Genomic DNA, 21,952 nt, shown 5'->3' on the forward strand with positions numbered 1-21,952 from the left:
CCTTGTGTTTATTCCTTCTCTTTGTTGGGAGTGAGTTTTGGCAACCCTTACGTGCCTTAAATTCTTTTACAACTTGTTTCATCTCAGAATAGGTTACTCATGTAGTATTTTTTTCCTAGATTTTTATTTTTTGTTAATGACTGGGGACCACGAGCCTCTTTCAAAAACCAGATATGTCAATAAGATATAAAGGTTCCTTCAAACCTCAATCAGAGGAAACAGGCAGAAAATAACACAACAAATATGCCTCAGAAATCAAGAAATTCTACGGCAAAAAAGTTTGAAAATAATGGAAAATATTCCTAATTTTAAACAAGAACAGTTAGGCAAAACACTCATCCTACTAAAGTACATTGACAGATTTTATTTTGCAGTGTACTGTGACAGTATTATGACACTAGATTGCTTTCCAAGTATTTGTCTTACAGCTCGAGAAGCAGAAATAATTTCATTCCAAGTGTCTTACTTGATCAAACTGGGGGTCTTCTCCTCGTTGCAGAGATTTGGTCAGTGGCTTTTCCTAAAAGAAAATATATTAAACATGCATTACTTAAAATCAATATTATAATACATTCTACCAGCTCTAGTATTATTTTTCTGTTAGATTTTTGCTCACATAATTTCCCACCTGATCCCTTTCATGCTGGAGAGACTGTTTCATCTGAAAGAAGACCCAGACACACATATAAACTAACACTGATAGCGTGTCTTCAGTGTATTCAAAGAAAGGAAATGATTAACCATTTATCACATCTGATTTACTTGGCGTTCAAAATAGTAGAAATCACACAACTTTTTCTCTGAAATGTACCTAAGGGGCAGTATTTACCTATAGGATGCACTGTTATGCTACACTACTACCAGGCAGTGCAAAGATGTTCATATATCTACCATTATCACAGCACACACTGAAAGAAAGGTGATTTTACATCAGATACCATATGGTTCATTTTTAATGAAGACAGCTGCGGAAAAGTGACTGTGTTATGTTAAAAAAAAAAAAAAAAAAGGAGTTTTTTGCTCCATAAGCATTGGTTTAAATTTCCTCACAGATGTAACTCAGTGGCAGAAGGAGAAATGGAAGCAAATTTTCAACACACACTCTCAAGCTCAAGGGAAGGCCAAAGAGAATGGCACAGATCAGGAGTCCCAATTTACCTTTACAGCATTTTTTTTTGCCAAGCAAGCTCAATTACTGTGGCATGTACAAGCAAACTATTATACTCAACATTTGTTAAGTTATCAGGTTCTGCAGTAAAGGACCCAGGAGTCCTTGTATGCAGCAAGTTGAACACGTGTGAGCAATGTGTCCTTGCTGCTAAGATGACTAATGGCATTCTTGCTGCATTAGGGCAGCAGGTCAAGAGAAGCAATCCTTCTCTACACCTCATTGGTAAGGCCGGACCTGGAATATTGGGTCCAGTTTTGGGCTCCCCAGTACAAGAGAGACATGAACATAACCGAAAGCATGCACTGGAAGGCAACAAGATGGTAAAAGGACTAGAAAATCTCTGCTATGGGAAGAGGCTGACAGAGCTGAGACTGTTCAGTCTCGAGCACAGGATGCTCAGGAGGCAGTGGTGTGCTGTGCCAGGACAAGAGGCAACGGATGCAAAATGGAAAGACTTGAAGTGGTACAAAATATTTTTGTTATTTAATGTTACTTTTTGCAGAAAATGTTGTACAGTGTCATCTGCTGACTGATTTTGAAATTAATTATGCTGATACACTCAAAGCCAGCTGGCAAGGAGGCTGGCTGCAGCGTGACAGCAGTATCCCCTGACTACCTAACAAATAGAAAAACTGAAGTATTTTCTACTGAGTCACTGATTTTTCCAGGACAATCATCAATATTTTTCATTGTTACCTCTAATGTATGAAGTTACTTTTCCAGGTTACATTAGTGGCACAACACCTATTAATTAGAACTCTATGACAGTTTATTGGTAATGAACAGACACAGCCAAATCTTGTAGCCCAGTAACAGACACAAGAAACCACTCCACAGTCCTCACCCTCCACTGGTAGCTCAGTGCTACTCTACTGAGCTCCGTCTCATGAGTGGATAATATTTCTTTTGTCCATTGCTAACTGAAATGGAAGACAGACCATCATTCAAAATTATTGCTGAGTCCATTTAAAAGTAAAAAAGTTCTGAAGTCTTCATGGGTCCTGGAGCATGAGAATTGGTGCAGTTTATTAAAAAAAAAACCAACATAAAACAACTACATAACCTTTTTTATTATTATTACTAAATATCTGATTCTGTTACAGAAGTCTTGTGTTACTGCAGTGAAGTTTCTTAAGTTCTTTTTCCATAGTTTCTGGACTTTAGCATCCAGAAGCTTTGTGTTACAATGCTTGATGCTGCAACATTGGCTTGCAAAGCAATTCATAAAATTGTGCAAACAAAGTCTTCAGCATTTCAGGCAGAAATGAGATGTGAATTTTTCATTACATGCTTTTCAGTAAGAAGACCATGCTTAAAACAAAGGAAACCAGCCCTGTGAACCTAGGTCTGCAACTACAACCCTGAAAATGCCCTGGTTACCAGCAGCCTGCCTCTGGAAGCACACACACCTCACAAATACTTCAGCAGCTGATGGTAACTCAGGGTCTGTGCTTCTGAGTTTGTGAAGAATCCTCCTTTCAGAAAAGGCAATGTAACTCTTGCCCTCTTATACAGGTCACTAGATCAGGGATTCCCACGTTGTGGCACATTCAGTGGAAAGCGTCAGACATACTGTGGTGCCCAAGGCCCAGCACTGAGGGAAGGGATCGTCCCTTCTGCTCTGCGCTGCGTGGCCTCGCTTCCAGCACTGGGTGCAGTTGGGTGCCACAGTACAAAACCAACATAAAACCATTAGAGTGTCCAAAGGAGGGCTACAAAGATGGGGAAGGGTCTGCAGGGTAAGAAGCAGCTGAGGCCCCTGTTGTGCTCAGCCCAGAGCAGAGCAGGCTGAGGGGAGGCCTGATGGCGGCTGCAGCTCCTCACAGGGAGCGGAGGGGCAGCGCTGAGCTCTGCTCTCTGTGACAGCGACAGGGCCCGAGGGAACGGCATGGAGCTGCGTCAGGGGAGGGGCGGCTGGGGGTGAGGGAAAGGGTCTGCACCAGAGGGTGGTGGACATGGAACAGCCTGCCCAGGGCAGTGGGCACGGCCCCGAGCAGCTGGAGCTCAGGGAAGGCTTGGAAAATGCTCAGAAATATGGTTTGAATTTTGGGTAGTCCTGAGTGGAGCCGAGAGTTGAACTCGATGATCCTTGTGGGTCCCTTCCAAAACAGGATTTTCTGATTCAGTGACTCACCTTCACAGGCTATGCAACAGGCTTGGCAGAAGCAGAAGGCATCCCAGGGATGGAGATGAGCCAGGGACACGTACCAAAGCCAGGAATGGTTCTGCTGTTCTAACTTCCCAGCATCTCCATTTTAAGGCTTTTTCTTCCCTTCATCCCCTCCTGCGCCTTCTTGCCTCTTCCCCTCTCTTAGCTCCCTTGGCAGACAGCTTCTGCTGCAGCCCTCTGTTGCCTCTTCTTCATCCCCTGCCTGGGGGTCCTGGCTAGCCCCGTGCTGACTGCATGGAACCATGTCTCTAGTGCAGCCCTGCCCTGGGAGCAGGATCAACAGATCAGCTCACTGCATCCTTGAAGGAATGGCCACAACCAGCGACACCGTGTCTCTCATATACACCAGTATGTACACCCCGTTTCTGATTCTTCCAGTTATCCAGCACTGTCTTAGCACAAAAAATCAGAAGACAGGAAGTGTATTTCTTGCTAACTGTAAGAGACTCCATGTTCTGCCTCACCTTGAACACATGCAGGTGCTCTGAGAGTCCTTTGCAAACACTATTTTTTCTGTCTGCAGTCGGTCATTTCTTCTTGTCTACTGTAAACTACTTTACAATTCTACACCACTTAGCTGTAATACTCTTACAAATCCTACCACTTCATTTCATGCAATGTTTTTGACATTACTGCTATAGCAGCTACTGCGTAAAGTATTTTTCTACTCATTGTAGACATTTTCATTACATACCAAAGCTTCAGGACAAGCAAATACATGGTTGAGAAGCCTAATAAAATGAAACTGCCTGTGAGTAGAAGTTTCCATAGCATTCTATTTATCCTGGAGATACACTCATTTAAAAGTTCTTTAAAAATTTTAGAAATGTTTTCCAGACTCAAAGCACTATTTTATTTTTATTTATTTTATTGCCCACCTAACTCAGAAATCGCAAAGAGGCCCTTTTATATGATGAGCTGACTCTGAGTCTCTGTAGCTGTAATACATCCTACAGAAAGGTCTTCCAAATTTGAGATGAATAGGTATCCTGAATTAAGAGCCAAAGCCTACAACCACAGAATATGAATAAAGAAAGGTTTGATTAATGTGAAAAGCACAGAGCTTTCTGGCTAAAAAAAAACATCTGAAAAGTTACAAAAGAATGGAATCTCAATAATAACTTTCCCACTTTTAATCACTAAGTTAAACATCCTTATTTCTTGTTTGATGTGCTGCCTTCAATTGTACACTGTCTATTTTTTCAGACTGTAAACTTCCATGATATGGATACGCATCACAAATACGTGGGAAAGATCAGGAAAGACAATTTTTCATTTAATATTTGAAAAAACACTTTTCAATAAATAAAATCTAAACTTTTTCATCAGCAATGCTTACAAAACAAAATTCCTTTCCTTTCACTGTTACACTGCTAGAACGTTAATAGAATCTAATAAAACAGAGTACGTTGAATATGCAGTAGCAAATGTATATTTTATCACATTTGCACATATGAACTAACTAAAATATTTTTTATTTATCTAAAAAGTAAAGTATCACTCAAGCCCTCTATTAACATGGTCAGACTAAAACATTTCTGCACAACAGTCAGCTACTTTTAACAGTTGATTTATTAATGCTTTTTTGGGTTGCTACACAAATGTAATTGGGTAAATTTACACAGGAATAGCTTTTCTAAACTACCTGTCACAGAACTGAATGTTCAGGGAAACAGGAAAACAAAATGATGTTGTACTGCCTATTAAGCTTTACTATGCCACCGTGTAATAATGATAAATAATGTCACTTGAAGTTACTTCTAACCTCACCATTAGGCACATTATTCCTACTGAACTGTAACCGGTTATTGCATTACTCACTGTGATAAAACCCATTTTTTTATTAAGAGCTGTGGGGAATGCAAGGCAGTTCTGATACAATTACAGCTCATGCTAAATGCAGCCGTACACACTTAACTGTGTAGTGTGATTGGATAGAACAGTTAGCAAAAGGCAACAGCAGAAGAATGGAGCTCTTGTTGTAAAATGCAGACCACATCCAACTGCTATAGCTAAAACATATATATAAAATACACGTAACTGCCATCTTAAGTACCAAAAAGACCCCATGCATAATTCTTTTCTGCCTATGAATGCCCATATAAACCTGACAGAAACTGCACGTCCTTGTCCTATATTCTTTAGAGCAGGAAAGAAAGGTGGTTGGTGTCTCATAGGAAAAGCTGTGCCCCTAGCAGAGCTGGATCAAACACACTGCATTTATCATTTTGCCATTGGTTGCTTGTGTGTACATAAGAATAAAGAATAAAACATAAGAAAATGCATTGCTGCCAATCCTGTGCTCATGTGGTATGTAAACTATTCTCTTTATCATCTAGGAGGAAATACCACAAAGTCAATTTGTTTCTGTAGCCTGGACATGTGAACCATTATTCTATGCAGAAGTGCCTACCCTTCAGGCATCACTTTAACACAGGGCTGAGCCAATCTATCAGCCAGCTGCCCCTAAAAGGGAGCTCTGTCTGTCTGGTCCCTGATTCCCATGGCTGGGTGCTCACTCACCGTGCTCCCTGCTCATCCTCCATTGGGTAAGCTCATGTGGTATTTACCTCCGTTTTACCTTCTCAAAAATTCATCTATGGTCCCGTAAGATAAGCTGTTGTACTGAAAATGATTCTAAACTTTGTTTGAAATAATTTTCATCTCTAGTTTACCTTTTTACTATTTGGAAATCCCTCCACCCCTAGTTAGTTTATACTGAAGTAATTAAGAGAGTCAAGCTTTTTGACTTAAAATCTGTTTACTCTGATGGTCTCACAGATGTTGCCCACCTGGAGCTTTTACCAAACAGGCAATTAGTATCCTACATTTTCAAACAGTTCCTTGCATGCCGGAAGGTCATCATGCATAAAAATACAACTTGCCAATTCAGCAGATGACAACAAAATCTTTAATTTCCCTTGTTGCTCTGCTCAGCATCAATTAGCTATCATATACCTATGTAAGATGCTGTGTCAGGTACAGAGATAGTAAAACAAACATTATAGGGTACTTCCTTTATTAACTTTTGAAATTAGTCAAAAGGAGATCCTAAACACATAATCATGCACATAATCCCCCTGGTTTCTTCAAGAAAACACCACAACTCTGCATGAAACATGTTACGGACACTGAAAATGTTAAAGAAAACACGGCTAAACTTCATGTTACTTTTGAAAATGAAGTACAAAAGCAACACTAAGTGTACTTGGTATGGGGAAAAACAGCTTATTTCAAGTGGCTATTAAATATATATCGAAAAACTCTGTATCTCCCCAAAGTTTTTGTTTTAGCAAAATCGGGTCAAAACATTAATTACAGATATTGCACAAAAATGATGAAAGGTGTATGTTTAGAAGACAGACTCAGTACTGGTCAGGAAACCACACTATTCTTTCTTAACTTCTCTTTTCTTTTTAACAGCTATTCTGTTTCATTCTTGTGGAAAAGACTGAGCCCAGTAATGCTGCAGTGCTGAAGACAAATGTGTGTAAGAAAATTTCAGTTCAGTTTCAAACGTAGGCTTTCACTCACTGGCTCTAAATCTTGCCTCTTTGACATCTATTTCATCCACTACTGCTATGACTTGGTGATGGCTTGTGTCATCACATCAGGTATTACAGGCCCATTTCTGCCTGTTTATCACATTCCCTACAACGGACATCTTTAACCTAGGCTGTCTACCAACAACATTAAAATGTGGACACTCAGAAATTTTGGTTGTAAGTGGTATTTCAGAAAAAATGGCAAAGCAAACCAAAGAAGTACCAAATTTCAAGAGAAATACTGCTATTACTGCTAGTCAATTCCAAGCAAACTGAAAAAAGAAGCAAACTCACTGAATGATTTGTTTTCCAAGCTATTAGATGTGCAGTGAAGAAACTAACAATATAACTTCCTCAACAGAACATGCAACGAGGAAGAAAGCAAAACAAAACCACAAAAATCAAATATGAAAGTTTTCTTCATTTCACTTATCGTGTGCAAACAACTCAAGAAGTCTGACATCCTTACCTGATCAGTAAAAACTTCCCAGACTTCCCTCAACTCAGTGTCAGTGAGAAACAGCCACAATTTTAAATAAAGGTTAAATGCTGTTACAGATATATGGTTAACTGAAAAAAACAAAGAAACAAAAAAAAAACCCACCAAACCCAAACTAACCTACCCCTGCCAGCATTTATATGTTCTCTATTATTTTTCTGTTGCTAAGTAAGGTGTTGTCTTGTAGGTAAAAAAGAAAGGTGTCTTGAGCCGAGAAGAGCTGATGGCTACCTCTGGGCCAATTCTGAAAGAAATATTTTTAACACATACTTTTTTTTTTTTTTTTTTAATTTGGAAAATTTTAAAGAGTACAAAGGATGATTTTACTGAAATTTGTGCTAAGCTGCAGCACAGCCAAGAAATTGCCTGTTTATTTTCAGAGTTTTGTGCTAAAAGGAATACTTTCTAAATGAGTGAACTCAAGACCATGTTCAAATCCTCTATCTGAACACATGCAAGTTGTAAAGTCTGGGCTAACACCATAACACTTTCCCTTGTTTTACCCTGATTTAAACAACTCCAGCTACCACAGTGACTTACACTCCTAAAACAGTTATCACCTTTACTGATGTTTGTAAAGTTGAATGTGCACAAGAAAACTCTAAACATTTTAAAGTTAGTCCTTGCTGTTTCATAGAATGGCTTGAGTTGGAAGGGACCTAAAAGATCATGTAGCTCCAACCCCCCACTGCAGTGGGCAGGGTTGCCACCCACCAAATCAGACAGTAGATCAGAGTGCCCTGGGCCCCATCCATCCTGACTTTGAACACCTTGTCCTCTACATGAGGTCATGAAGAAGGCTTCCTGGAGTCATACACTAATAAATAATGCGATACTTTATAAGACTTCAGTCAAGAATGCTGTCATGAGATGCTGTATGAGAACCTGAGATCTTTTGCCTCTAAGTCTGTGGGACTGGAATAAACATGATCTGAAAATAACACTTGATACAGGAATTTGTAACTTATTTTTAACCTACTAAGAACAATATATTTCAGAGATCTGGAGTTCTAGATCCAAGACTTTTATAGGAAATTGCTATTCAGAGTCCTGTTTCAGTTGTTTACCAATGTGGCTAGGCACTTGTCATCAGCCAACACATGTATTTAAAAAAATAAATATATCAGGAGAGCGCATATAATAATCACCTTTATGAAGAGAAGGTTGGTTTTGGGTCAGCAGACATCTATCAGATAGAAATGCTGAAAGATCCAGAGGTAAATTAAATGGATCTGGGAGATGAAGTCATTGTGATCAGAAGTGCGTAACGCGAGCAGTACTGTTCCCTGCTTTCTATCTCTGACATTACTTCTGAGAGCCAGTGAAGAGGGTGAGAGCATGCTCTCCCCTGACCTTGTACCTGGTCATTTGTACATTTCTGTTCCCTAAGCAGAAAAGTTAACTGATGCTTCAATCCTGTATGCAAATAGTTTTACACCAACTGATTTATGATGAGCAAAGTTATTTCTGTTGAGCAGAAGGACACTGCAGACAAATACAGAAAGCTTTTTTTTCTGCACAGAATGTGCATCTTCCCTGTTGAACTCATCACAGAATCCAAGTTGTTATAAACATGCTGACCTCACGTTCAGGCTTATAAGAAAGACTGTTTACCAAGGTCTTCAGTGGCATGACAAAGAACAACAGACCAGACATAAGGATGGCCAGAGATGACTCTAATACAACTTTCTCTTTCTGGTTACTGGTAATAACCAATATCCTTAAATGATATAAAAATGTGATTAGTGGCATGTGGCAGGTTCTCTGCTACATTAGCATCAGCCAACATGTGATACAGCGTGACAGCTTCAGTGACCTTGGATTCAATCTCTGTCTTTCAACATTAAATCCTCTTAGTGATCTGAACCATCACATGCTCCACCGACTATCCTCCAACTTTATCCATGTGCAAGTGAGGCTGAAGCACAGTGAGCGTCCTGGAAAGTTCTGCCATTAGAATGAGATCTGAGACCTCTAACATTATTCTGCCCATGTGCCCAGCTGTGGAAACTCTGAGATCACTGAGAAAGCTCCTGTTGACAATGCCTGGCATCTGCTGCAGCTGGAGATACTTATGAAGGTAACTGCAGGGGCATACTTTTCCTGAAGAGATAAGTGGAAGGCTAAGAGAAGGGTCTTTGTAGTACTGGAGGTGTCTTTGCCATGGGTGCTTTCCATCTTCAGTATAAAAGCTTGATTCTTTTCTGCCTTTACATTTTCTGGGTAAAGAATTTCCTGATTTCATTGACAGTATCTCCCAGGCTTAGCTGCCTCTCTGTTGAAGGGGAGAGGACAAGCTGACTTGGCTCAGCATGCACTTCATTAGCACTGGCAGAGTGGGAGCATAAAGGAGAGTTTTGGAGGACTGTACTGTAAAAGTACTTGTAAAGCCAATGAAGATTCAAGAAAAGTGATCAGTGAAGAAGAGAAGAGTAATGATGAGACCATAATTTTGCTGAAACAGAGACATTGCTGGAAAGTCTGACTAAAGAGAAACAGAACCAGTGGAACCATCCACACAGAAATCACACTTAACCCACAGATATAGCTGTGAATTGAATAAAATACTGGGATGAACTAACTGTTAGTCTAAAAAATTGACCTGTGATACGGCCAATGACCAGTCAAAGGAACCCTGCTGAGCTCAGAGTTGCTGGAAGCGATGGAAGATAAGGTATCCTCCTGAGGATGGTGACTGACAGATAGATCTGCCTCACTCAGCAAGTCACTTAATGAATCCACCGTGAGAGATCTGTAAGGTTCCACACAAAAAATTGATATTATGTGCAAGTCACACACTCATTGTTAAATTAAGATGGTGTACAGATGCTTTGACTTTATGATGAACAGGAGAGAAGACAGCACATCACAATAAAATAAGGCAAAGTCTCTAAAGAAGAACCTCAAGTACTTCAAAGACAGTTATCCAAAGACTAGACAATTATACCCAATGTCCTATTTTTAATGCATTATTTGTCACAACTGGATCTACAAGAACTAATCCATTAATATTTATTAATACAATTTACATTCTAAATTAAGAATGCAGTAGAAATGCAGAGCTATGATATTTTAGATCCAGAATTATGACACTGAATTTGTTGGGGTTATGAGGGACTGTTCATGTATTTTAAAGATTCCTGGCTACCACAACCTCTAGTGGAATCAAATACTTCTATTAATTATGAGTGACAGAATCCTTGAGTAGCACAGAGTAGATAGAGAATGATGACTGTGGGAATCAGGCATGCATGTAGCATTTATAGAAGGTTCTGAAGATGCATGTGCTAAAAGAATAGCATTTTCAATATATACCTGTGCATGGTTATTCAAATAAAGTTGCCTTCTTTTCAGTTTTTCTGGGCACATACATGTAGAGTGAACAGGTAGAGGCAATTTGCCTTGCCTCTTCCAAACAAAATTACTTGTTCCAGACAGTAACTCCTGTTTGTGCACTGTGAATAAGATCCAAAACTTCTACATTTGCCAAACTATTCAAGGGGACTTCAAATGTAAAAAAATGTGTGATGCTCATTTGTCATAGATGCCATAGATTTGTCGTAGATGAGTCATATAAATGAGTCATTCCTCATCTGATACAGGTGGAACTTTAGTGCATGTAAAAGTGAAAATTCAGCCGCTGTATGATAAAATTCTTGATGCTATTATCAAACAATTATATACATCAATCTTACTAGTTATCACAGGCTAATCCTCAAAAACCTTAACAACTTACTTCATTTTATTTATGTCTGTTTGTAGCATATTTCTTCTGCAATGCCAAGAGAAAGTTAAGCCTAGAGTAGAGCTAATCAGAGAGCAATGACATCATACATGTTGGTTGTTCAGTCTTCCCAAAAAGCTGACCAACTTTTTATAGCTTTGCAAAATAATCTGCAGTTTTCTCACTCTTCCATAGGCTTCTTAATCACCTCCTTGACTGTTATCAGAAGCTCCGTTTTGAAACAGGTCTATATTTTAGTATCTTTGAGATCCTCCTGAAATGGAAGTAATAAATACTGTAGTATTAATGACTTGCCTGCTTTCAGTGTACTTCCAGAGGCCAGATAAGCCTTCCTAATGAAAGGAGAAAGTTACTCGCAGAATACATGGATGTGCTGATAGCCTTGATCCTGTAATTAGTAAATCCTGTTGCTGAGTTCAGTAGTGAGGCAATGAGTTCCTGAATTTAGGCAGGCTCAGTGAAAGAAGATGCTTGCAGGAGAGAAGCATAATGAAAGTTTACCAACAGCTAAATTAACCATTAACCACTGTCAACGCCTGTAGCTCGCTATGTTTTATCAATGCCTACAGCTGTGTGTAAGTACTGCTGAAAGCCGCATTTAAAGATTAGCCTGATCAGTATGCACAGGATGAATTATTACTCTAAGTGATAATCAACACTCCTAAAAAGGAAACCATTTTCTCTGTTGATTTTTTTTTCTCCTCCTTACAGCATCGTTATCTGTAAACACATTTTATCATTTGAACCGGCAAAAATATTTCCTTGGCTTCCTCTGCCTCATTTCATTACAAGGTCACCACTGCTTGAAAAAAAAACAACGGTAATAAAAGACCAAATTATGTTTATAAATGAAGCAATGCAAAGAAGATTTAAAATTTAAACTGATAAAAATGTAAATGTGAATACAATCAGCTTTGAAAAGCGATCTATGGGAAAAATCCTTAGTATTCATTATAAAGGAGAATAATTATTTACAGCAAAGTATCAAGGGAATATTAAAGGTTATCAAGAAGAAATGATTTACATTTCATTTCTCTGAATTTAATTTTTTAAACCAGAAAATCCCTTTAAATTAATTCTGCTGTCAAATGCCTTCAGCTTGGAGTAATACTACACGACAACCTGGATATAGTATTTCCATCATTAAAAGTGAGCAACACAACTGTGAACTTAACGTAATCACTGACACTTCAGGGACCCTAAAAAGGAGAAAAGTTTGACCTGAAATTTCCAATTAAATATGCTCCCAACAAAGAAGAAAAAAATCACATCTGGTAACAAAAGGTTTCCACTGTAACTTGCTAAAGTCTTAACAGTGGATGGTCGGCATTAGACTCATGCCTTCCAAACATATCAGGTTGGGGGGTACATTTTTTATGATGATCACTGCCAGGTCCAGTAACCAAAATGTCAAATCACGTTTTGTCTACAGCAAGGTAGCAGGAGGGGTAGGTGACATTGCTCTCTCCTTTTACTCCTTGCTGGTGGAATCTCGCCATCCCAGATGAGATTTCATGGGGCTGCAGAAAGGACTGGGTGAAGTGCCCTTCACTGCTGCCCTAGAAAACAGCAAACATGTTTTGTGCCTTGCAAGCATCTGCTACTCATGGTAGCAACAAATCTGATTTTCCACCATAGTTGTCAGAACACTGCAATTTACAGCAGGGCTCTGTGTATCTCACAGAAAGGAGAGATGAAAATATCAACTGGGCCAAAGAAACTGAGAGAAAAATTCAGAAAAAACGTAGTAAGGGCAATCAGAATAGATAATAAGGCAAAACCTGCATATGGAAAGAAATATTTATGCAGAAAATGTATCAGTGAGTTTTTAATTTAATCCTATGGTAATTTCCAAGCTTGAATCTGAGATAGACTTCATGATAAAAGGGATGAAAAAGTGGTTATATATACTGATCACTCTAACTTCTCTAAAAGATATCTTAAGTATTCATCAGTCATTATAAAATTAACCTGTCATATCTTGTAATGGCTTAGAGAATTCAGGCTGGAAATATCTCAGTGCTGGAGTGCTTTGCAAGTTTGATTTTCTTTGAAGTACACTGGAGTTTAATTAGAACAGAATCTTCAAAGAGTTCACCATTTGACTACCTATTATGAAAAAGGCTAAAGGTGGCTCTACATCACCGATTTATAATCTCGGTCTTGCAGATCCCTGGAACTTCCTGGTCATGATTTAGTCAGTGGAGTAGAAATGAGGGAACAAAGCAAGGCATCCAACAGCTACCCTACCAAAAGGGTGGACTTAACATCTCAGCCACTGCCCCAGAATAATTTCTGACATTTTCCCTGCCACTTCTTTTATTACATTCTGACAGAATGTCTACAAAAACATGCTTGCACAGTTGTCCCAGTCACCCTCAAACAGCAGCACGCCATGGCTTATAAGTCTTACTAACATTAATTAGATGTGAATATGTCATTGAATTATTTTTAATGTCTCACAGCTAGACCCCTGTAAGAAATCTGTACTGAAACTGTCGATAAGAAGGTGAAATTCTTCTCTCGTGTTATATTTTTTACAGTCAGTCTGCTGTTTGCCAGATAAAATTTCACTAAGCAGTCTCTGAGGTAGGATGGATATTCAGATTTTCATAGTTTCAGAAAGATGCAAAAATAATGTATCAACACACAGGAAGTCTAAATCATCCTAACACAGTGTGAAATGGGAGTAATTCAGGGTCATCGGATCCTATCTGTGTCTGAAATATTACATGTAAATGCAGAGGTGTTTATGAGGAACAGAGGTGCCCCAAGGAAACAATGTTCTCAGCCATCTCTTGTTGTTTCCCAGATTTTGTCAAGTTATTTTACAATACATTCTGTCTTAAAATTTTAAAGATGTTCATTGTGTGTCACATGAAGAGGGGATGGTATTAAGTAACTGCTGGCACTATAACCCCTGAAGGGCCTGGACCGTGTCTGTTTCTTTATTCCAATTTTTACATTTGGAAGGAACTCACAGAAGGAGAAAAACTGGACCTTTGTCAAAATCTCTGTTGGTATTTCTGTGATTTCCAAATTATGTATGGCTCTCATCTTGTGCCTACCTTATGTTTCAGAGGAACGTCTGAAAAGCCTTAAAAAGTACCAAATGCTTCTGGATCTAAATCAAAAAGTAAAGCTAAAGAGATGTTAACAGAATTAAGACGATCTTAATTTCACTATTCAGAATATCCAGACATGAAAATAGGGAATTTATCTATTCTGTGCTCGTTTTTACAATAAAAATGTTGTATGTCATATTCAAAAAAACAGGAAGGTATATAAAGTGTAGTCTCAAGTTAAAACAGCAGCATCCTGTAAGTTCAGTAATACAGAACAGTATGCAACAAAGGTATTTATATTTTAAATTTGTCTAAGATACAAATAATGGCAGTTCTCTCACTGTGTAAGACATTGTAATGTAGCTCCGTTTTCAAATGCTGTATGCTGTTTTGTATATGTAAAATTGGTGCTGCAGTACTTTGTAAGATTATGAAACCTGCTACTGTCAGAAGTGTAATAGGAACCCGCAGTGCTATTCATTTTCATGTCTTAGCTGAAAACCAGTAACGTTCTCATGCATATTTTTAATCGTATTTCAGTGCTTTCTAATCTATTTTGACTCAAATGACCTCTCTCCCAGCTGTGAAACCTATGGTGCCTGACACCCTTCCACTTCTCAATCACACTAACACATTGCCATTTGGCAAACAAAAGTAAAATATTCATTCTGCTTCACATCACACTTTGGCGTACCTTGCACACCTCTGTCTTCCTGGTCACCACACTAGTGGTGTATTTTACCATTTGGGAAATGCTATCAATTCAAATCAAAGTACATATACACTCAGAAGTTGCTTTTACTTACAAGAGGTTCTGCCATGATGATGCGAATCTTGCGTTCAGCCTGAGTAGTGAAGTTAACAAACAAGCTCTTCAGAACATATTCGCCTGGCTTACTGTCTGGGTCAACATTAATAGGCAACATGGCTGGAGGTCCTTTTTCTCTCTGCGTACCAGAAACAGGTGGGACGGGTGGCTTGATATATCCGTTGCCAACTGGAGAAGCTGAAAGGTAAAAGAGATGTATTTACTTTTGTGTAACTAAACATCTTTACTTTTCCAAAGCATCCCAATGGCCCACCATACCACCAAAGCACAGCTGCAGGCTAGTTGATAGTAAAATAAATATGCAATATATAAATAAAATTTCCATCTTGACATTACAGGTAAAACATAATCTAGAAGAGATAAAAGACAAAGCCTAACCTAATACATTGCAGTACACACTCGATCCTTTTTTCAGTTACTGACACTTAATTCTAATGAACAACATCCACATTTCCTACCCTATATCAATGAGGCCAGGTTTGTAACTCAACTGTCAAATAAAAAACTTATTCTTTAATGCTATTCAAACAGAGCTATCCTTACAAATGTCAGGAGTATGACCTGTTGGTTAAGGTGGGTTGTAAAGGGCCTGATTTTTATCCTACTTTTACAGGCAATAGACACATGCTAGAATATGGGAAATCCCAATTAGATATACGGAAGAAGTCTACTGTGAGAGTATTCAAACACTCATAGAGTGTTGTCAAGAGATACTGTGGAAACTCCGGTCTTGAAGATACTCAAAACTTGTCTGGATAAGGCCTGAGAAACATTCTGCAGTTGTTGAGCAGGGGTTGGACTACACAACCTCCAGAGATCTCTTCCAATCTAACTGTACTGCACATTGGTGAATTCCCCAATATCAGTATCATGATATTATGCACCATGTGTAGCTCTACAAGTGTTGTAACTGCTGGTGGTTGAGACAGAGGTACTTTGATGCAACGCAAGCAAATATTATGAATATTCATTGCTATAGGTGAATATAATATTTACCAATAGCACTGCATTCCAGAGTGTTACATGGTAAGTTGTGTCCAAGTTACAAAGAAGAATGAACTACAAGGATGGTTGCTGCACTTCTACTGCCTTCAGCATTTCCTTCTGAGGAATGAAACTGCAACCACTGCTAAAACTGTAACCTATTAACTAGATGGAATTGCTTTAAGAATAAATGAGGTTTTAGATCTATCCTAAATACTTCAACACTTAATTGCAGAAAAAAAAGCAAAAAAAAAAAAATCCCAATGATTAAATTATCGTTTAATAGTATTCAAGATGTGGTAGAATCAGACCCTACATTAATGCACTGAAACAAAAGATCCATTAAGTAAAAGGGAAGATATTTTCCTTTAGAAAATTAGCTTAGAAGTCTGTGATATAACTATAATGCACGACAGAGATGCTTTTGTTCATCTAGTTATTATTCTGCAAGCATTACATATGTACTGTACTTTGAAAATAACTCTCCTAATGGATAAGGTATACCACCACTCTCTAGCACAGCAGCATCACTTGATGGGTGAACTGGGTGATACTGTGGTCTTTCCCAGCCTTGGTGATTCTATGATTCTATGACTGTATGATTCTTCCATTCAGCTGGTTTTGTTACCTGCAATGTTTTACTTGATTTTTGAGTGCAAAACCATAATCAACTGAATTTTGTTAGTGCTGACTCTGCATCAACCAAACCATATAGAACGGCTGTATATTCAGACGATACAAAACTATTCCTAATATACACATTACTCTGACCAATAATTTACTTCAAACTAATGAAAAAAGGGCCTCTGTAAAAAAAGAGTACACACTGTCATCACCTAGGCTCTCCTGAAGATGAGGTGTGAGAACAGTGGGATGCAAAGGATCAGATGTAAATTTATACAGACTATCAAATCTGCTGTCTGATTGAAATTGCTTCCTCAAACAGCTTTGGAAAGGAGACAGACTGTTTTTTACAATCACCAATATATGTCGTATGTATCAAACATATCATTTTGATCAGCTCACAGCCATCCACTCACATGGTTTGACTGCTCAGTTAGGAAGAATGTTTTGCTGTGAGCAGAGAAACCACCCTTTTCCTGCATTAGGGCCCTGTGTGCAGCAGAAGCCATGTCCTCCCACAGCCCATCACCCCCTGTTCCTGCAGGCTCCCCTCAGCTCTGCACACAGGACCAAGCAGACCATCAGGCCTCCCATCCTGCCAAACTAAACCCCTTAAGGCCACGCACCTGCCTTCTGCCACCTGAGGCTTCCTCTCAAAAGGGTCTGTAGGAACCCTAGCAAATACAAACTTCACTCCTGTTCCTCAGACAGCTGAGGCTTAAATCAGCTGCTAAGAAAGAAGGGACTCGAAAGAAGGATGGAAGGAAGGAAGAAGGGTGTGCGTGGTCATTCACGCCTCACATCCTAATGAAATTAAGTCTAAGAAACACTGATTACGCTTCCTTAGAGCTGCAATCCTCGCCTTCAATCATTAGGGTACTCTGTCAGAATTTTGGAGACATTGGGATTTAATTCTTAATAAGAAGCCTATTAAGAACTGTGATATTAGGTTTATGACACAGGCTGACCTCAACCTATTTTCTTCCAGATATCTAACTGAGAAATCAATTACTTGCAATTATTTGAGAAAAGCAGGCACATGAGAATCTAATGAAGTTTAACAAGGCCAAGTGCAAGATTTTGCACTTGGGTCAAGGCAATCCCAGATATGAGCACAGGCTGGGAAAAGAACTCACTGAGAGCAACTCTGTGGAGAAGGACCTGGCAGTCCTGATGGACAAAAGCTGGACATGAGCCAGCAGTGTGCACTTGCGGCACAGAAGGCCTGCTATATCCTGGGTTGCATCAACAGAGGGGTGGCCAGCAGGGAGAGGGAGGTGATTGTCCCCTTCTGCTCTGCCGTTTTGAGGCCCCAGCTGGAGTACTGTGTCCAGGCCTGGGGCCCCCAGCACAGGAAGGATGCAGAGCTGTTGGAGTGGGTCCAGAGGAGGGCCACTAAGATGATCAGAGGGCTGGAGCACCTCTCCTGTGAGGAAAGGCTGAGGGAGCTGGGCTTGTTTAGCTTAGAGAAGGCTCTGTGGAGACTTCGTTGAGGCCTTCCAGTACTTGAAAGGAGCTTACAAGCAGGAAGGGGACCGACTTTTTACAAGGTCTGGTAGTGCTAGAACAAGGGGGAATGACATTATTTAGGTTAGATGTTAGGAAGAAATGTTTTACTCAGAGGGCCGTGAGGCACTGGAACAGGCTGGGGCACTGGGCAGCCTGATCCTGTGGGTGACAACCCAGTCCATGGCAGAGGGTTGGTACGAGGTTATCCTTAAGGTCCCTTCCAACCTAAGCAATTCTGTGACCGATTCTATGAATGATTCGTTGACGGCACACTGCAATAGAGAAATGTTATTATGAAGGCTGCTCTGAAAGTAGTGCCTCCTATTTTATAATGTTGGCCCACGATGTCAGAAGTGGATGTTGGTGATATGGCAGTTGAACCTTCCTACCACTATGCCGTTACAATTTGTTGCTGTGTGACAGATGGCAGCAGAAGGGCACTCTGATAGAATGGCATCTGACACGGAAGTGCAACTGAAGCAGAACCGTGTCATAAAATCCCTCCATGCAGAAAAAAAATTGCACCCACTGACATTCATCAACACTTGTGGAACATTTATGGAGACCAAAAAGTGAAAGACACTGCTGATGTCTTTCAGCAGTGGTGACAGCGACATGAAAGACAAGCCACGTTCCAGACGGTCATGCACATAAGTCATACAGTGAGATAGAGTGGCTCGATGATCTGATCCACACAAACTGGAAGACTATGACCAGGGAACCGTGCGTGGAGCTGAATAACAGCCTCAATGCACTGGAAAATTTTGGAATATCACGAAGTTTGCACCAGGTGGAATGCTTTCACAGGAACAGAAGGAACACCATATGAAGGTTTGTCATGACCTACTGGACCAATATGGGGCTGAACTGCAGTTTGAGAGTGGCAGTGGAATTCCCCATCAAAGAAGAAGTTCAAGATGCAGCCCTCAGCACGTGAAGTGATGCGTCTTCTGCTATAAGAAAGGGCTGATCCTTCTGGATTTTCTGGAAGCTGGACAAACTGTCAACTCTAACTGCTACATCACAGCTGACTAAGCTGAAGGCTTGAACTTCCAGAGTCAGATCACAGATAAAGACAACCTTTCTGCTGCAATATGGTAACACCAGACTCCCATACCAGTTTGAAGACTGTAAAGTGAATTGCCAATCTTGGCTGGACTGTCCTACCACACTCATCATGTAGTCCGGATTTGGTGCCTCCTGACTTCCAGTGGGTCACCTCTGTTGCTGCAGGTTTTTATGAGCACACTGGCTCATCACTGGTGAAAATGCATAGCCAATGATGCTCACTATGTTGAAAAAATATTGTTTTCCAGCTAAGAATTTGCTCTATCAAACAGTGGTATTGTGTAGTTTGTATCTGTTGCAGTTTCCATGGAAATAAATAGGTGGCATTACTTTTGGAATGGCCTATGTATTTTCGAGACTTGTCACTTCATCAGAAGCATTTATGCAGTTCTCCTTTAAAGTACATAACAGTGCATCCTTTCCCCCAAAAGAAAGTGATGTCCTGAGATTAATAGCTAACATTGCTGCACAATTACAGCAGGTACAGAAATGATTGTCATATGACATTTCTATGGTTCAAATGTTTAATACATGATTTTGTAGCCACTCACTGCCCATAAGCATCGTTGATGTAGAAGTCAGCACTGCTGACAGCAGGAGGGCTCTGAGTAGATCCTGAGTTGGTAGTAAACTTATGTAAGAGCTTGGCTTTCTAGTACCTATTTTCAGTTGCATTACCTCCCTCCTCATTTGCTATGCTTGATAGTTACCTTGCAAAAACTTGTCCCAGACTACAATGTCACTGACCTCTATACTGACGCTTTAACAGTACATAGCTCTTCTTCTACACTGAGAGCCCTACAAAGCCCTACAAAGGTCATAAAAAGAAAAGATTCTTCTGAGACATAATACTGCAAATCAAGGACTGAAAATTTAAGAATTTTTGAATTAAATAATCCACGATTGGCCCCTTTGTGTTGATACATTATATTGCAGGCATTAAAAATAATAATAATAAAAAAGCATCACCTTCTGCCATCTCTGCAAGTGAAACACTCTCCTATTAAATAAAAGGCACAATTTTTATGTGCGAAATCACCGTATGAAGTCAGTGTGGGTTTATGCAGAAGGGCAGAGGTGGGATGCTAACAAGGGACTTATACTCAATTCAAAATGCTGTTTTCATTGACAAATTAAGTCTCCACCACGTAACTTCAAAATAATACTGTTCTCCTACATGAAGAATTACCAGAACGGACCACTGAAACCTTTAGTCTGAACTACTAACATACAGTAGGGTGTTGGTCTGCATACAGACACTGAGTTAAAACAAACATTTCAATTAGAGAAACATAATTCTTTCCCAAGGAAAATGAATGCTGATTGCCATGCAGAGAGCAGGAGTCCATGGCAGCCCAGATGCCCGAGGGCCCTGCCAAAGTAGGGAATCTGCAAGTCGATTCTAGGAAACTCTATACGTATTTAAATCTCCTATCCCACAAAAATCTGTGAAAAAGGTGAACTATGCCTGATCAGCTGTAAGATGGCTGCACCTTTTGGGGTGCAATTCTGTCAGATGGCTACTTCTCTCAAACAACCAATTTTGTTGTTAACAAGATGCATTCTTTATTTCCTATTCTATCTGCAATAAGCTGTACTTCAAAGTGTTCAATGAATACTCTGCTTTTCCTACAGATTATTTTCACTTAGTTCAGGTTATAACCATAAAATTTCCTCACTGTTACGCATCTGAAAGCACTTAAAAGCAAGTAAGAAATAAGGGACAAGCAATGAAATATCAGAAACCCTTATCACCACAACAACATAGTATTGCCATAGAATGAATTACTGAAATACAATCATTGCTATTTTTTTCCATGTATCATAGTTTCCCTGATTATAGATATAGCTGCGAAACAGCACAGCAGTTTGACCACACGGTCACTAAGGTGATAATGGGAACGAGGACAACATTCAGCTACCATGCCAGAGTCTCTGCTATGATTTACATGCCAGGTATTTTTCTTAAAGCTCTAAGATAAAGCAAAACAACAGAAAGACCAAGACAGCCTAAGAGCACACTACGCTGGATACCACGTCAGCCAAACAGCTACTGAATTTTCAGTATCTTTAACCACAAGAAACAGAGATGGCATTCTTCTCGTTAACTGTGTCAAACTTGCACTATAGCAAACCACAAACAGACTAATTCCACAAACCACAACATGTATTTTCAGTAGTTTTGTACCTACCGAGCCCCTTTATAAAGCTGATCACACTGGATTTTCTCCAACATGCTACTGTAATATCCATGAGCCTGCGAATACCTGAAATGCTCCGCTCAAGTTAGAAAAGTCTGAATCCTTTTCTAACCGAAATCAAAAAGGAAGGTAGCTGCTTCATAATCCCGTATCACACTTCACTATACATTTTCCATCATTCTGGTCCATGTTGCTTTTAGTTTTAGCTTAGGTTTTGGGTTTTGTTTTTCAAATAGACAAGTGCTGAAGACCTACGATGTGTGAGCGAGCGCGGGCCTCCGGATCAGATCAGCCTTTCCATAACCAGAGAGGTAATTTTTAGCTTCAGCATATGATGATGACCACTCACAGAGAGGCTGCACGTCTATATTTATCCACAAGTACATACTATGCTGACAGATTAGTGAAACTACTTTCAGGCACTCCAAGAACATGAGACAGGATAATGGAGTTCCACATAAACAAACCACGCGTATCAAATGCATGCATGATCATACAGTTCAAGCTGAAAGCAATTAGTATAGAAAAGCAAAGCACAGAGA

General features: G+C 39.6%; 1 protein-coding gene across 14 annotated transcripts in view; it reads right to left on the reverse strand.

Moving 5' to 3' along the window:
• Nucleotides 1-21,952, reverse strand: part of FRY (FRY microtubule binding protein) — a 244,941-nt gene that overhangs the window by 117,939 nt on the left and 105,050 nt on the right. For 13 of the 14 annotated variants that reach the window (XM_046909845.1, XM_015278600.4, XM_046909844.1 and 10 more), the window contains 2 exons: nt 15,002-15,201; nt 467-520 (listed from right to left, as the gene is read on the reverse strand). In XM_046909845.1, the coding sequence (XP_046765801.1) occupies nt 467-520; nt 15,002-15,121 (174 nt within the window). In that variant the 5' untranslated portion in view covers nt 15,122-15,201. Of the gene's footprint in view, nt 1-466; nt 521-15,001; nt 15,202-21,401; nt 21,701-21,952 lie in introns of those variants that run through there. The other variant, XM_015278591.4, reaches the window with a different exon arrangement.

This window comes from Gallus gallus, chromosome 1 (assembly GCF_016699485.2).
Source record: "Gallus gallus isolate bGalGal1 chromosome 1, bGalGal1.mat.broiler.GRCg7b, whole genome shotgun sequence".
NCBI classification, from domain to species: domain Eukaryota; kingdom Metazoa; phylum Chordata; class Aves; order Galliformes; family Phasianidae; genus Gallus; species Gallus gallus.